General features: G+C 35.8%; 4 protein-coding genes across 8 annotated transcripts in view; 1 reads left to right on the top strand and 3 right to left on the bottom strand.

The window, feature by feature from the left end:
• The window catches only part of LOC129567069 (uncharacterized), a 4170-nt gene extending 766 nt beyond the window's left edge, over positions 1-3404 (bottom strand). The window contains exons 1-3 of the mRNA XM_055443608.1: positions 3125-3404; positions 1749-1852; positions 1-1327 (exon numbers count right to left, since the gene is read on the bottom strand). The exon at positions 1-1327 is cut by the window's left edge and continues 766 nt beyond it. Coding sequence (XP_055299583.1) covers positions 1-1325 — 1325 coding nt within the window. The 5' untranslated portion in view covers positions 1326-1327; positions 1749-1852; positions 3125-3404. The remainder of the gene's footprint in view (positions 1328-1748; positions 1853-3124) is intronic.
• Positions 1-11913, top strand: part of LOC129567071 (uncharacterized) — a 13131-nt gene extending 1218 nt beyond the window's left edge. The window contains exons 1-7 of one of the 5 annotated variants that reach the window (XM_055443613.1): positions 6104-6300; positions 7021-7158; positions 7366-7897; positions 7993-8268; positions 8354-8516; positions 8977-9426; positions 9968-11913. In XM_055443613.1, coding sequence (XP_055299588.1) covers positions 6274-6300; positions 7021-7158; positions 7366-7897; positions 7993-8268; positions 8354-8516; positions 8977-9426; positions 9968-9995 — 1614 coding nt within the window. In that variant the 5' untranslated portion in view covers positions 6104-6273 and the 3' untranslated portion in view covers positions 9996-11913. Of the gene's footprint in view, positions 1-6103; positions 6301-6722; positions 6847-7020; positions 7159-7365; positions 7898-7992; positions 8269-8353; positions 8517-8976; positions 9427-9967 lie in introns of those variants that run through there. The other 4 variants (XM_055443614.1, XM_055443615.1, XM_055443610.1 and 1 more) reach the window with 4 other exon arrangements.
• LOC129567072 (dnaJ homolog shv) lies at positions 3729-5698 on the bottom strand. The gene is made up of 4 exons (XM_055443616.1): positions 4965-5698; positions 4741-4857; positions 4425-4652; positions 3729-4282 (listed from the first exon to the last, which is right to left on the bottom strand). Exons 1-4 carry the CDS (start codon positions 5415-5417, stop codon positions 4007-4009), a joined length of 1074 nt encoding a protein of 357 aa, XP_055299591.1. The 5' UTR covers positions 5418-5698; the 3' UTR covers positions 3729-4006.
• Positions 11423-14806, bottom strand: LOC129567070 (heat shock protein 70 B2-like; the record flags this gene model as incomplete). The annotated part of the gene is given in 3 exon segments (XM_055443609.1): positions 11423-12577; positions 12680-13343; positions 13413-14806. A coding segment is annotated over 1 exon segment (833 nt), but the record flags the coding sequence as incomplete, so codon positions are not given.

Here is a 14806-nt window from a genome sequence, read left to right as displayed (position 1 = left end):
GTTTGCATCTCTAGCAAGAATTCAGCCAGATTGGCATCGATTAACGTAGGAAAATTGAGATAGTCATGAGTGTATGATGTGGACCAAAAGAAGGAAAAGTGTAAACGGTCTGTCATCAATGTGATGAACTTCTGTGCATATTCCAGTAGAACATCAAATGTACGCCGTTTACCCAGACACAAAAATGTGTTGACATTTTTTTGCTTTGAAATGTGTCGTTCCATTTCGATTAAAATTGGACGCATACTGTAATCGGTCGGTTGATTTGTGAAGCCTCGTTTCATGAATTGAAACAGACCAAGCGATGCTGCATCTTCGACGTAAGCTGTGGCAAAATTCTTTTCTTTAAATGTTTTCCAAATGAAATTACATCGATCGAATGTATCGTTTTTGCCTGGAATACAAGCTGTAATCAATTCGTTTTCATCCAGCCCCGTCAACGTTGGTATCAAATTTGGATATGTATTATCGGCGACTTTATTGAAGCCAAACATTTCGATTGCCCGTAAATCGTTTAGCAACACTGTAGCACTCTCGTTCATTTTTCGATGGAAATTCAAACGCGACACACTATCAATGCCAATCACCATAACGCTCATCGGTTCATTGCTCTTACTCTTTTTACTTTCATCTTCTGCGCCAATGCTATCGATGTCCGAAATTTGATTCTTATCATTTCGTTCACTTGTTGCTTGTTTGTGTTTCACAAAAAAATGGTAGTCTTGATAAACGTCCTTCTTTCGGCCGGGCACACGACACACAACTCGTATAAATTCTTCGGGAACTCGCACTACGTCACCGAATCGGAAGATAATTTTTTGATTGGTTCTCGGGTATTCGTTTTCAAAATCGTTTTTACGACGGAATGGTTGATATTCACATTTTAGTTCGTTCACGTCATCAACTCCGTATGTATTTTCTATTTCAGTCTCATTCAAATCGATCCACAGATAATTGTTATTTGACCGAACCAACGGCTTGCCACACTGAATTGGTCGTGCATTAAACATGAACTTTTGCACTTTTTCATCGAACACCTTAAAACCAGGCATGCGACATCCTTCCGTGTCTATGAAATATGATTGATATAAAATTTGGTTCTCTCGATCCATTTCCTCCATAAATTTCCAATCCCATTTCCGATTCTCGTTCGCACTGAATACCAAGGGTAATTTGAATTGTGACAGCCGCAACGATGACAAATCAATGATGTACAGCAATACTCCGAAAGCGATTATCAAAATGACCAACAGTTTTATGGCGGTTAGTTTGTTTGTGACCACCGTGACGAGCGACCAAATGTTCGTCAATAAAATGTAAAACATTCCTGAAAAGGATAAATGAAATTCGAATTACTTTTTTTATATTCAAACATTTCTGTTGGGCGTAATTTATTTTCAGAACAGAAGAGAATTACAATTATTTGAACAAAACTGCTAAATACGCGTTGATTCAATTGAAAGAGCTAATAAAAATCAATCCTTTTCATTTGAAAACTTATTGAATGCATATAAATTTGGCTAAAATATGATTAATCAAAATAAAATGCGACTTTATGCCTATTTGATGTGCAAAATGCATTTTTGACGCAGAATACTGCGTACAATACGATAGGATTGGCTTCACGCTACAAAATCATTAGCCCATTTGTTTACAATTGAGTGCACTACAGTTAAAAATAGATCCATATTTCATGATTCTGCAAACATATTACGGATACTTGATATTTCATGTTGCTTATACAATACCTGGAATCTATTCGGTTGCAACTGCTCCTATTTCCGAAGTGTGATGGTTTAATCTGACTGAGATATGTTTTGTTGCAAGGAAATACTTCATTTACATGATTACACTGTGCGAGAAAAAAAAATTTGGATTGGTCTAACCTAGAGCGGATATATTGAAGTTTGGAGAGGCCTATGAGACAGGAAAATCCCAAAAAGGATTTTTCCAAATTGGTTCCATATAAGAAAATTCTGGCCATTTGAAAATTTTAGTTTGAAGAGGATTTTCAAAATTTACTTTTACTTGGTTTTTTGCTTTTTCATGCAAATCCATGTGTCGGGTCAAAAGTAGTGAAAAATGACCGAAGAAACTCAAATCAGCAATAAAACATAGCTACTTCGGACTTTTTTGGGTCCAAACAGGTAAAAGTATCATTTTTCTTATATATCCTCAAAATTTAACTTTTTTAGCCATGTTTTATTGCTGATTTGAGTTTTTTCGGTCGTTTTCTACTACTTTTGACCCGTTCGTCACATTTTTTTGCATGAAAAAGCAAAAAACCAAGTAAAAGTAAAAAACTTGTTGGAAATTCGATCAAATTTATGCCCTAAATGTCAAATCAGTACAATCGGTAGTGAGCGCACCCCAAATAACCATAGGAAATACACATGGTGCGGCTGTTGACACTATATTTTCCTATATTTCGAATTGGCGCGCTGTTTAGTTCCGATTTGAAATGTTAAATTACATTGATGTGCCCTTTGAAATTGGGGGCGCTCGCGTCGCCTCAAATGACTCTGACGTTCAACAGTCGCCACACGGAAATACATTGAAAGAAGTTAGGAACGCAATCTTAGGGCAAAGTTTCCAACAGAGATGGTTCATTGTTTACCACAATTGTATGAAAATGTGTATCGGTATATACTAAACCGTATACCTTTGCGTTTAACGTGTTGAGCGCATGCGTCAGCTACCACTTTTGTGACAGCGAACGCAAAGGTATATCAATGTATATATACCGTTCTGTACGGAGTACAGTAAATACAACGAATTGATATACATACGAATACTCCATCTCTGGTTTCCTACAAGTTCTTTTGAAAATCCTCTGCAAACCAAATTTCTCAAATGGCCAGAATTTTCTTATATAGAACCAATTTGGAAAAATCCTTTTGGGAATTTTCCTGTCTCGTGGGCCTCTCCAAACTTCAATACATCCACTCTGGGTTAGACTACTTCAAATTTTTTTTTCGCACAGTGTTATTATATTCAAATTGATAAGAACTCTATGGAAAAATTTATGGCAGATTTATTTTATAACTTATGGTCGGTCACACTGTTCATAAACAATGTTACACATTGCAAAAAACAAAACGCAGCTCTTGAATGACTCTCATACTTTTCTATGATCGTTGAATTCTTTGTAAATTATATGTTTCTGTGTTAAAACTTTTAATGTTTTTCGCACCAAGCATTGGTATCAACTTATGGTTTGGTTAATTTTTGGTTTTGCAAAACATCAAAACCATATTTTCTTCTTCACTTGACCACCCAAAATCCACAAATTTTCTACTAAAAATCCTCATCTGGAGGCAGTAACTCGAGTGCAACTACTGAAAACTGGTAAAAAAATATGCGAATTAAATTGTGTTTGCTACTGATTGTTTTTCATCTCTCTCACTTTATCAATAGGATGAAGTGATGCTGGCAGTGTGCCTGTGTTAGTTTATGTACTGTAACCCGATGCAGAGTTCGTGTGGGTGTGGGTTTAGAGACTGCGCACTTGTTGCCATAGAAACATACTCGAAAGAGAAAAATGCCGTGCTGTGTACTCCGACTGAACGTACATAGTCCAGAGATAAACATAGATGAGATATTTCTGTTCATGCTAAATAGATTTGCATTTAATTGTACACTTGAGCAACATTGTATTTGCAATACCGGAATGCGTTTTCTTTGAGACATACAATTACGTTATCACGCTGAAATTAAGAGCAGAACGGTTTGAGCTTTGAAAGACATATTTTATTTTTGTTTTGTTGTGGTTGGTTTTTTTTTCACTTAATATTATCTATTATTTACATTGTTTGTTAATGAATCTAATGCAATTCATCAGAGTTCATCGGTTGGAATCAAACACATGATTCATTTTTTTGTTTATGCGACTTTCAATTGTTTTTTTTTCTCTTCTTCACTAAAGTCGACTAAATTACAAAGATGTGCACCTAAATTACGAAACATAATTTGAAAAAAACGAAACGGGTGACAGCAATTGGCATGTTTACGTTCCATGAAGGCCATTGTACACTCGATTGTTGGCATCTTGCTTCAATAAATTCCGCACACTTTCCTTTTCTTCGTCCGTAAATTCTTGTTTTGGGAACTCAACGTCGAATGTGATGTAAAGAACTCCCTTCTGGTTGTTGTTCTCGTAGTTTGGCATACCTTCGCCCTTCTTACGGATACGAGCACCTGGCCAAGTGACTTTTTCTCGTGTAACGACTACTTTGTGACCATCGAGATGTGGAATTTCTACCGTGAATCCAGTCAATGCGTCCTGAAATTGGCAAAATGTTTGTTTGTTAAAATTCAATCGGATAAAGGAGCTTTAATTTATAGAAATACAAAAAATTCAACAAGAAAACTTCGCTGGAAAAAAGATATTTTTGTGAACAATCCAATGAAAATAATAAACTTACCTGTAGACTAATTGTAATGTTTGTATAGAGATCATCGCCACGTCGTTCGAACACTGGATGTGGCATTGTGCGAATTCTGAGTTTAAGATCACCCGGATCGCCGTCCATATGTGGTTCACCCTCAGCAGTCCAGATGCTCTCTTGGCCATCAACCATTCCGACTTCGACTTCAACTTCCAAAAGGCGTTCTTCGTTTACCATTTTCACGTTTGGGCATTCGTCACAAACCTTTGAATTGAAATTCAATCAAATAATCAAAATTTTCATTCGAAATGCGTAAAAAAGACTGATTTTCATATTGAAAATGTCAACTTACAGTTTGTTGAATCATTTGGAACCGGCCTGGTCCAAGATTACGTGTCACCATTTCCTGACGACAATTGCACTTGCGAGTGCCGGAAGCTGGTTTCATAACTGGCTTGTTTCTCGTTATCTGTTTGTGATTTAAAAAAAAAAAGTAAATTGGTTAAAATGTTCGCTACCATGACGACATTATCGACATTCAAGGTTCTATTGAACAGTGAGTGATGCATGACTCACCTCAATAAAATTGCCGGAATATAGTTCTTCAAGCGTTACAAAGAGATCCATAGTAATAGTGCCACCTTTTGGTGTATCGCGTGGTCCACGATCCTCGCCGCCGAATGAAAAGCCAAAGTCGCCAAAGAAACTGGCAAATGGATCGGTATGATCCATAGATCCTTCACGTTCAACACATTTTACGCCACATCGATCATATGCTTTTCGCTTATCATCATCCGATAACACTTCATACGCCTTATTCACGCGTTGGAATCGCTCAGTGGCATCGGGATCATCGCGATTCGTGTCTGGATGCTCCTTCAGCGCCTTCCTTCGGTATGCTTTTTTAATTTCATACGAAGTTGCCGATCGTTCTATGCCCAAAATTTCATAATAATCATCTTCCGCTTGGCAGACGTTTTGTGAAATCACAAGTAATAAACTAACTAAAAAACTAGAATGAAATTTCATTTTGGTTCCGATTCACTTGTAAACGTTTGTTCTAAGTGAAAATGTTACGGTCACACAAACACGAATTGAAATGGTTGTTTCAATAATTAAAATTAATGCGATTTTAATGTGATTTCTTAAAATTAAAACAATTTTTTTTTTCACAATTAAATATTCATAGTGTTACGGATTTGTGGCCCGAAATATATAAAACGTTGACTGTTTCTTTATATCGATAGTGTATTCGATAGACGAGTGCCGACCTGTCAAAAATTACACATCGCATTTGTGCGCATAGCGCATACTCGTTAGTTAGAAGAGAGCAGATATTTCAAACGATGTGGTGGTTAACGCTGATTGGCCAATGACCATATGTCAATGTCAGCATTGCATACGAAGGGGAATCGAGTTCGTTCAATGGCAATTGATGCATGTTCATGTTTGAATTTGACTGTGTGAATCGTTTTTTAATTGGAAATTCATTTCGAAATATATTTTGACATGAATAAGAATCGCGTTAAATTATTGGACTCTATTCGAATTCGGAAAGAAAAACCATTGAAAAAACTACTTTTCTCATCGAAATATGGTCAAATGAAGATCAACAACGATTGTTCTATTTGACATTTCGAAACCATAGAATTGACAGCATACAGTTGTCTGGGTTCATCCACTGCATACTGCATGAAGATGGAAAATATTGTGACAGTATACATTCAGGCGTCGAACACTACGAATTGCGTACTTCTTTTTTACGGGCAGAAAAAAAACCTTTTTTTCAATCTTTCTTTCTCTCACGAGTGAAATCAATTGAATCAAACAAAAAAAACCGAAACCATTTTCATTATACCAAAGATTTAAATATTATGATTTATGAATGTGGACTAAATATAATAATATCGAGGTAAGACATGGAATTTTTCACCGAAGAGACCATTTCGATTCGAAATGAAAATTTAAACAGGCATTGTATTTGACCTGGGGATTTCTACTGCAATCTCATTTCCGCAAAGTTTTCCGTTGAAATTTGTGGATAAATCGCAAATAAGATTAATTGATCGCAAACAACATATGAGGCTATTTATAATTTGGATACAATGGTTCACCGGATATGTGCTCAGCAAATATCGATCGAAGGGGTCAAAGTGTTTGGAAACAGATATATATATATATATATGTTGAACATGTAAAATCGATATTCGGAGTTTAGTTTGTGTAGGCCGATGTGGACGAAATGTAGAGCAGCAGTGCAATGCATTTGATTGTGTTTTGGAATAACAAGCGACGAATAATACCAACGTCTTTATGTGAATTCATTCAATTTTCCATTAGATTGGCGATTTTAAGTGGTTCATTTCATTCCACTTCATTTGTTGACGCTAATTATATCACCTTATTATTACTTAATGAAAAACATACTTTTTATGTGAAGCGAATGAATTACATACGTGTAATTTGATTTTTACAAAAAATTTACTTAATAAATACTAATTAACATCGTAATTGAGGGAATTGAAACAATTTAACGACTATTTTCAAGAAATTTAAATTGCTACTTTCCACAAATGAAATTAATTAATGGAATTTATGTGTTTCCACGTTTTTTTTTCTCTCTCTTGTCCAGGTGATACTCATTTGTTTTTTATCATTCATACCGTGGCCAGCGCCGAGCGTATTCAAAATATCATGCTCACGCGATAGTGCGCGTGTTGTACGGAAAATCGTACAAACTCGATGGCTTCCAATCCTTGAAAAATATCAGGTATGTCATTTGGAAAATCAATTGTTGAACAAAATTTGCTTTTACATTTCCGGAAATAGCTCCGGTCATAAGAAAAAGTTATAGATTCGAAGAAAAGTATCCGTTTTAAACGTATGTATTAGTTCTACCCGCTTAGATCTGTTCCTTTTCTTCTTTTCTCCAATCAAAAACGAAACTAATGACCATTTAAAACTTAATCTTTCGCAGGTAAAATTGCCGTTGGAATGTCCGTTCCATCCGTTACGCGAGATTTTTGCGCCGCAACAAGCGGCCAAAACACAAAATCGCCGAAATCAATGGACTTGCAATTTGTGTGGCAAAAGTTTTTTCGAGGAGAAATTTTTAGATATGCATTTTGATGCGCGACACAGTTCGGTTATCAATTCCGCCGAAGATGCCGTTTGCTTATCAAACTATTGCGATATAATGCGATGCAAAGTGTTACTGTCGAAAGATTCAACACTTTCATTTGGCGAATCGACAATATCAACGGATGTTGAATTATGGAACGAGGCGACGGCATTTCGCACTTCAATGAGTTCAACTGGACCAAGATCTCTAGCCAAACTACCAAATAGACATTTTTTACCCTCACTGCTGCGACAGAATTCCGATGAGCCAGTGCACAGCAATGACAATTGCAACGCTGAAACCAATGAATGTTTGAGACATTGTGATAATTCAATGGGATGCGATCGAGATGAAGTGAAAGATGGTGCTAGCGATTCTAAGACAAATGGTAAGGTTTTCTCTTAAGTTTTATCTAAAGTTAAGTTTAGGTTAAAGCCAAATTAGTTTCAATTGATTTGTTTATGTTGTTTTTTTTTTGTTCAGCAGAACAACAAGAGAAAAAAGCCAATCCCGAAGAAAGCGACAATTCGGAGGAAAGCGATTGCAATGCGACAAGTTCCGGTGATGAAACGATAGTCGATTCATCACTACCTCCGGTCGACAAAAAGAAACAACGAATCACCGAATTTCAGCGAATGAAAGCCAACTGCAAACCAGATGAATTGGAGCAATTACAACAAAAATGTCAAATGTTAGTACGAGACTGCGTTGCTGGCCTGCTGGTACAACTGTCCAATGATGATTTTAAAGCAATGGAAGGTAAAACTAAATAGATACATCACCAAATCAATGCATGAAATATTCATTGGATTGAAACAAAATAAACTTACTCTCATACTTTTAGATGAACTGAACCGAGCGGTGTGCTGGTATTTGACATGTGATCGATATTTCGAGGATGGACCGATCGAACAAAGAGCTTTCCCATGGGGATTAGTGTTCATTTTAGTTCTACTGCTGTCGTTTGGTGTTTGTTTTTGTTATTACATCATATGGATTTTATTCGAGTAAGTGTTGGATACCCGCTTGAAAATGATTTTTATGTGTGTCTTGATGTCCACTAAGTTTTCGTCTTTAATTTGTAGATTTTCTAATGCAAATATAATTGTCCCGTTTTGAAATTATATATTTCACATTGCTTAAAAAACTACCTCAAAAAGATCAATAAGAAATTGGTGACAAAAGAAACCCAAAGCAAAATTCAAAAATTAATTCATTGGCTTATAATTAGATTGTCAAAAATGTAAACGGAAATTATATTAAATTATTGAAAATGTGCAATAAAATGGCATTAATTGTTGTTTGTACCCTTTTTTATGCGCTTTCGATAAACCCATAATCTGTGTGATGACCGTTCAATTAAAAAAAAACCATGTGATATTGTTCGCACTCTGTGTTACACACGCAATAACACTGCACAACCACGTACTGCAACCAAAAACAAAACAATTACACACGAATCTTTAGCTCTGACGATCACATGAGTCCGCCGCCAACCATGCCAACCAGCAATTACATGCAAAGTGGTGGTCACATGAGTCCAACACACCATCACATACATAATCAGCAACAGCAACAGCAACAACAGCAAGCATACCATCAATCGCACTACACTAGCGGCACCATAACACCATTGTTGCATACAACGCATCATCCACATCCAACACAATCCCATCTAATGGGGCAACAACAACAACAACAACAACAACACCATCAACACCATAATCCATCAGCGTCAATGTCCAATATTCCTGTGTCCGTTTCCGTAAATCCGATGCCCACATCACGTTCGACCACACCAGCCGGTGGCTATCCAGATGAATTTTATACGGCCCACGATTTCAATGAGCTCAGCCAAAGTGAACATTACATTTACGTTACGTATCCGCCAGAATTAAAGCGTCGCTTACTCGAAAGGTATGGCCGCGAAATCTATTTGATGTTATTGAAAAAAGACTTTCACGATTAATTTGTTCTCCAAACGAGGAATGAAACAAACAAAAAAACATATGATCCATTTGATTCGCTCTCTTTTTCTACCATTTTTCTCTGTATCTGTGTGTGTATTCTCATTTTACTTATTTCTTGGGACTTTTTGAATCACACAAGTCTTCCTTAAGTTTTGTTTCAAACAAAAATCCAGGCATGTTTCATCGAAATTACTTTCGACTTTTCTTCCTTTATTCTTTTCGAGATTTTTTCCATTTCTTTCCATCTTTTCTCATCTTGTATATTTCACTCTGATACCTTTTCCATACACACACACACACACACAACAAAGTGAAGCGAAAGTATTGCAAATATTTTTGTTCTAGTTTCACCTATTTAATATAGTACATATCACACCCTGTCTTACTCTTTAGATGTAGTGTGTTAGTTGTTGAATGTTAATTTTGTCCAAAAAATAATTTTATAATTCAAATTGTTTATATTTCGAATTTTTTTTTCTACATTTTAGCTGCTACAATCGAACAACACGTCTGTGAATAAAAAAAATTTAATAAAAATAACGTACTATTTTCACCCACGAAATAAATCCACGACTTAGGAAAATCTAGCAAAAAAAAAATTAATACCAGTTTTCATGGCCGAATCTCTTTTAATTTCCATTTTTAAAAAATTGCTGAAATTGTAATATGTTTCTTTCCATTCTTTTTGTTTATTAGCTACGTAGGTAACTAGTTTTAAAAGAAACCACATTTTCAGGAGCTGCTTAGTTGACAGCGTGTTTTTAGCCTGATTCACTTGACACAATGGATATAAACTGTGAAGCAAATAATATTTGAATAAGTTTTTCATTTGGTTTTGTTTCCTTAGTTTAGAACAATGCTCACCAGTAAATTTATACAACATATTATTGCTCAATATTTAGTTCAAATACCAAAAATGTGCTCTTTTTGCGTTTGATAAATTGTATGATATTTTAGATGAATGTATTTTTTTAGCTCAAGCAAACCGCAAAACAACATGATTTTAACTAGTTTTAGACATTCAGACGCAGCTAAGTGAATTTGAAGAGAAGAACAAAACAAGAGAAAAAAAACAACAGTCAAGTGTTTTACAGTAGTTCCATGCAGTAACACATACAATGAAATCGCAATGATTTTTCTACGAAAGTTAAACACTGAATTTGTACGCTTCATAGCTTTGGCTTTTAGATTAAATTCCATTTCATAAACATTTCGCAAACCATGGCAATTTGGCATAGCGCCAGTTAATTCCATATGTTTGTATCACATACACCCTATTTTACTGTGGTGAATCGATTCGGGACAACATTTAAACTCATGTGTTTTGTATTCAATTGGATATACATTTTTATTCCGCCAATTGGAGTGGATTTGATTATTGCAATTATCATAAAGACTTAATACGACGTGCGCTATTAGCCGCAATGACGAAAATCGATAGGAAACACGATGTCAGCAAATAGAAATATTTCCAATTCTCTATCTCACTCAAATTCAATCCTTTCCTGCTTAATCTTACATAGAAATTAAAGCGCCGGAATTGTACCAACGTATTCTACTGACGTTAGAGGTACAAATGTTCCGAAACCATACTCGATGACTGCGAAATCACAAAAAGAAAATCCATTACTTCGTAATTGCCATTGCTTGAATCGTACGATTTTAACGATTTTTCGCAAGAGTCTCTCTGTATAAGTTTTAGACATTTTAGGCGGAATGAAGTAGAATTTTATAAATATGATGACAAACAAAAGTTTATAATGCAAATTTCAGGAATCGCACACATAGCAACATTTGTAGACTATGTCTTAGATTTAAAATGACGACGAAAAAAAAGACATGTGAACAACTATTCAAGACTTGTACCTTTTTGCTAAGCCTCTCAAAACCGATAAATCACTGTGACATTTTAGATGGAGAAAACAACCATTTCTTTTTATTACATTGTTAGATCAACTTACTGTCTTTCATTTTGAAATAAGAAAAACTAAAAAAAACCATCGCTAATACAAATCTATAGACTATTTAAAAAAAAAAACAAACTGAATTTTAAACTGAATTTTAATAGAGCACTTATAACCGCAAGACCACAAAGTTAAGACCTTTTTGCACATACCAAAAATAAATTGTATTCAACATCTGACTCTTAACCAAAAAAAAAACAATTACTGTCTGTATTGGCATTGAATGATTATATTTATTTGAATAATTATTGAAATAATCCCTTCATCTAGTAAGTTAACTTTGAATAAGACGACATTTGATTGTATTTCAAGAGAATTTTTTATCGTTTTTTTCTCATACAAGTACAAAAATATTACACACATTCTTCGTCTCGTGTTTATAGAACAAATGCTTGGAAGTTTTCACTGAGAATTATGGCAAATGGAAACAATCATTAAATTTTATTGAGATTATGAAAAAAAAGAACAAATATTTTTTTCATTTAAGGTATTTTTTTGTCAAGATAACTGTGGCACATCTTCATCGATTCAATTTTATAGTAAAAATGATAACAATTGGAACTTCAGTTTTGGATTTTTATGTGGTTTGACAAATTTATTTCTAAAGTTTGTGATCTTTGTGTCTTGTTTTCATATGTCGTGCGACATTGCGTTGTCTAGCGAACACCTTCAAACAAATTGGACATTTGCTTTTGTTGACGCCGCTATGAATTCGTTTGTGTTCCGTTAGACGGTATTTGTTGACCGTGGCCACGCCACAAATATCACAAACGTACGCATGATTTGTATCATGCACTCGCAGATGAATATTTAGATGGTATTCACTGCTGAATGTTGCAGTACAATTGGAGTAAGTACAAGCTATCGATTTGGCCGAATGTTTCTTCTTTATGTGATCTCGAACCTCACGTGGAGTGACGAAACGATAACCGCATTCGGTACACGCGTGCTTTTTTATACCGAAATGATACTTAAAATGGAGTATAATACTGATTTTGGTTAGGAAAACCTTTCCGCATAAATCACATATGAATTTCTCTTCCTGTGTGTGTAGATTGTGATGTAAGTTTCGACCAGCTTTTTGTCTGAAACCTTTTCCGCAGTATTGGCACTTGAATTTCTTCTCATTGGCACCTGAAAATAGGATTAACCGTGAGAAAAAGTGGGTCCACTTTCCATTCGAATCTTTTCTTCGTTCTAACTTTTCTTTCAATTAAAAATCGATATGAATTTCACCTTCGTCATGCTTCGTACGCATATGGCGGATGTACTCGGCTGAATTTTCGAATTGTAATCCACAAAGTGCACATAGCTCGGAGGCTGGGCTGAAATTCACTACATCGTCACTATTATCGGTTCGTTTTTTCCGTTTGATATCCCCAGGTGGAGCAATGGATTCATCGGTGGATTGAGGAATTTCTTTGACATCTGGTGAAACTTCTATCACATTTGAACTCTTGTGTAATTTGGCAGCCTCATTTTCTCTCTCTGAATTCTTATTTTGGTGGTTGTCCTCAATTGTAATGGCAATATCTTCGTATGGATCAGTTGAATATCTGATATAACTCTGGTCGAGTGTCGGTGAATCCATGCTAGGATTTGAGGAATCGTCAACAATAGACTTTTCCTGCCTCTCCGTATACGCATCAGCTGTTTGACTCGCAATGTCCAAGTGCAAATTGTTAACGATTTTCAAAGTGGTTTCATATTTTGTAGTAACATTTTCAGGTCCACCGTCTGTCCTCGACTGTTGAATGTTTGATTTGCCCACAATTTGCTTGTGAAATTCCCTCAACTTGATATTGGTTCCATGGCATTGATTTCGAAATGCATAAATCAAGCGTACTTTGTTGAAACACTTTGAACAGATTCGCTGTGGCTGCTGCTTTTCACTAGAAATCTATTGAATGATAAATAATTGCTTGATTTGCTGTTGAATTCTCTTCAAAGTATTTGATTTGAAACTTACATTCACGTTCAACAAATTCTTTATCATCGATACCGTCGAACGATTTTCGGTTCCACTCCATGAATACAACGAATGTATGGATATGAAATTTGTATCTGTTTTAGCCAAACAAACTCGGCACAGCCGCAACAAAGCGTTGATTCTATTGTTTAATGACGGTGGAATCGGAGTAGAAGAATTTTGATGTTCCATTGCGATTCATTTTAAAATGTAAAGCAGAAGAAGCCGCATCTATTGTGCGAATGAAAGTTGTTTATGTTATTATCATCTGTCACTCATTGCTTGACGTTTCTCGGTGTAAAACACTCAAATGCTTTTCGATGAATCGTGTTGCTCGTGCAATTCAAAGGTTTGTATTTTTCGCATTGATTTTATTAAAATTCTTTATAATAAAAGATTTTTTTGTTTTTTTTTCTCAACTCAACAGATTTGATATTTTTATTTTATTCTTCTTAATTCTAATTACATTTTAATCTGAGATCTAAAAATAAATTTTCTTATTTTATTACTTTTTGCTTGTGATACTGATTATTTACTTATTCGCTATATGTTCTTATGGATTTAATCGACTTCCTCAATTTTTGGACCACGATGACTGTTGGAGTTGTTTCTAGTTTGTTGGCCGCAGCTGCTTGGTCCACTTCCCGCTCCACCAGTGTGGATCTTCGTCGTGATTGGCGAGCAAATCTGGCTGACTTCTTGCATTTTGTGTTCAAATTCATCTTTATCGGCCAATCCGTTGCTATCAATCCATTTGATGGCTTCCTCGCAGCAATTACGTGCCTTTGATTTATCATCGTCGCTCAATTTGTCACCAGCTTGGTCGATTGCTTGTTTCACACTGAATACATATGCTTCCAGGCTGTTACGAGCAGAAATCCTTTCGCGTTGTTTCTCATCATCTTCACGATATTGTTCGGCCTCAGATAGCATTCGATCGATTTCTGCTTGTGACAAACGTCCTTTGTCGTTTTTGATGGTGATGTTCTTCGAGTTGCCAGAACTCATTTCTTTGGCTGTTACATTTAAAATACCGTTCGCATCCAGATCGAATGTCACTTCAACTTGTGGAACGCCTCGTGGTGCTGGTGGGATTCCGCTCAACTCAAATCTACCCAGAACATTGTTATCTTTGGTCATAGCTCGTTCGCCTTCGAACACCTGAATCGATACGCCTGGTTGGTTGTCGGCGTATGTGGTGAATGTTTTCGTTTGTTTGCATGGGATGCGAGCATTTCGTTCGATGAGCTTTGTCATTACTCCACCGGCCGTTTCGATACCCAATGAAAGTGGTGTAACGTCGACGAGAAGTACATCTTGAATTTTGCTGTCTTTGCTACCGGTCAAAATAGCTGCTTGAATTGCTGCACCGTATGCAACGGCTTCATCTGGGT

Source organism: Sitodiplosis mosellana, unplaced genomic scaffold, assembly GCF_009176505.1.
Source record: "Sitodiplosis mosellana isolate CC-2019 unplaced genomic scaffold, AAFC_SMos_1.0 Smas_scaffold_5, whole genome shotgun sequence".
Taxonomy (NCBI): Eukaryota; Metazoa; Arthropoda; class Insecta; order Diptera; family Cecidomyiidae; genus Sitodiplosis; species Sitodiplosis mosellana.
The sequence above is the reverse complement of the archived record's forward strand: the minus strand, read 5'-3'. Positions and strand labels throughout refer to the sequence as shown.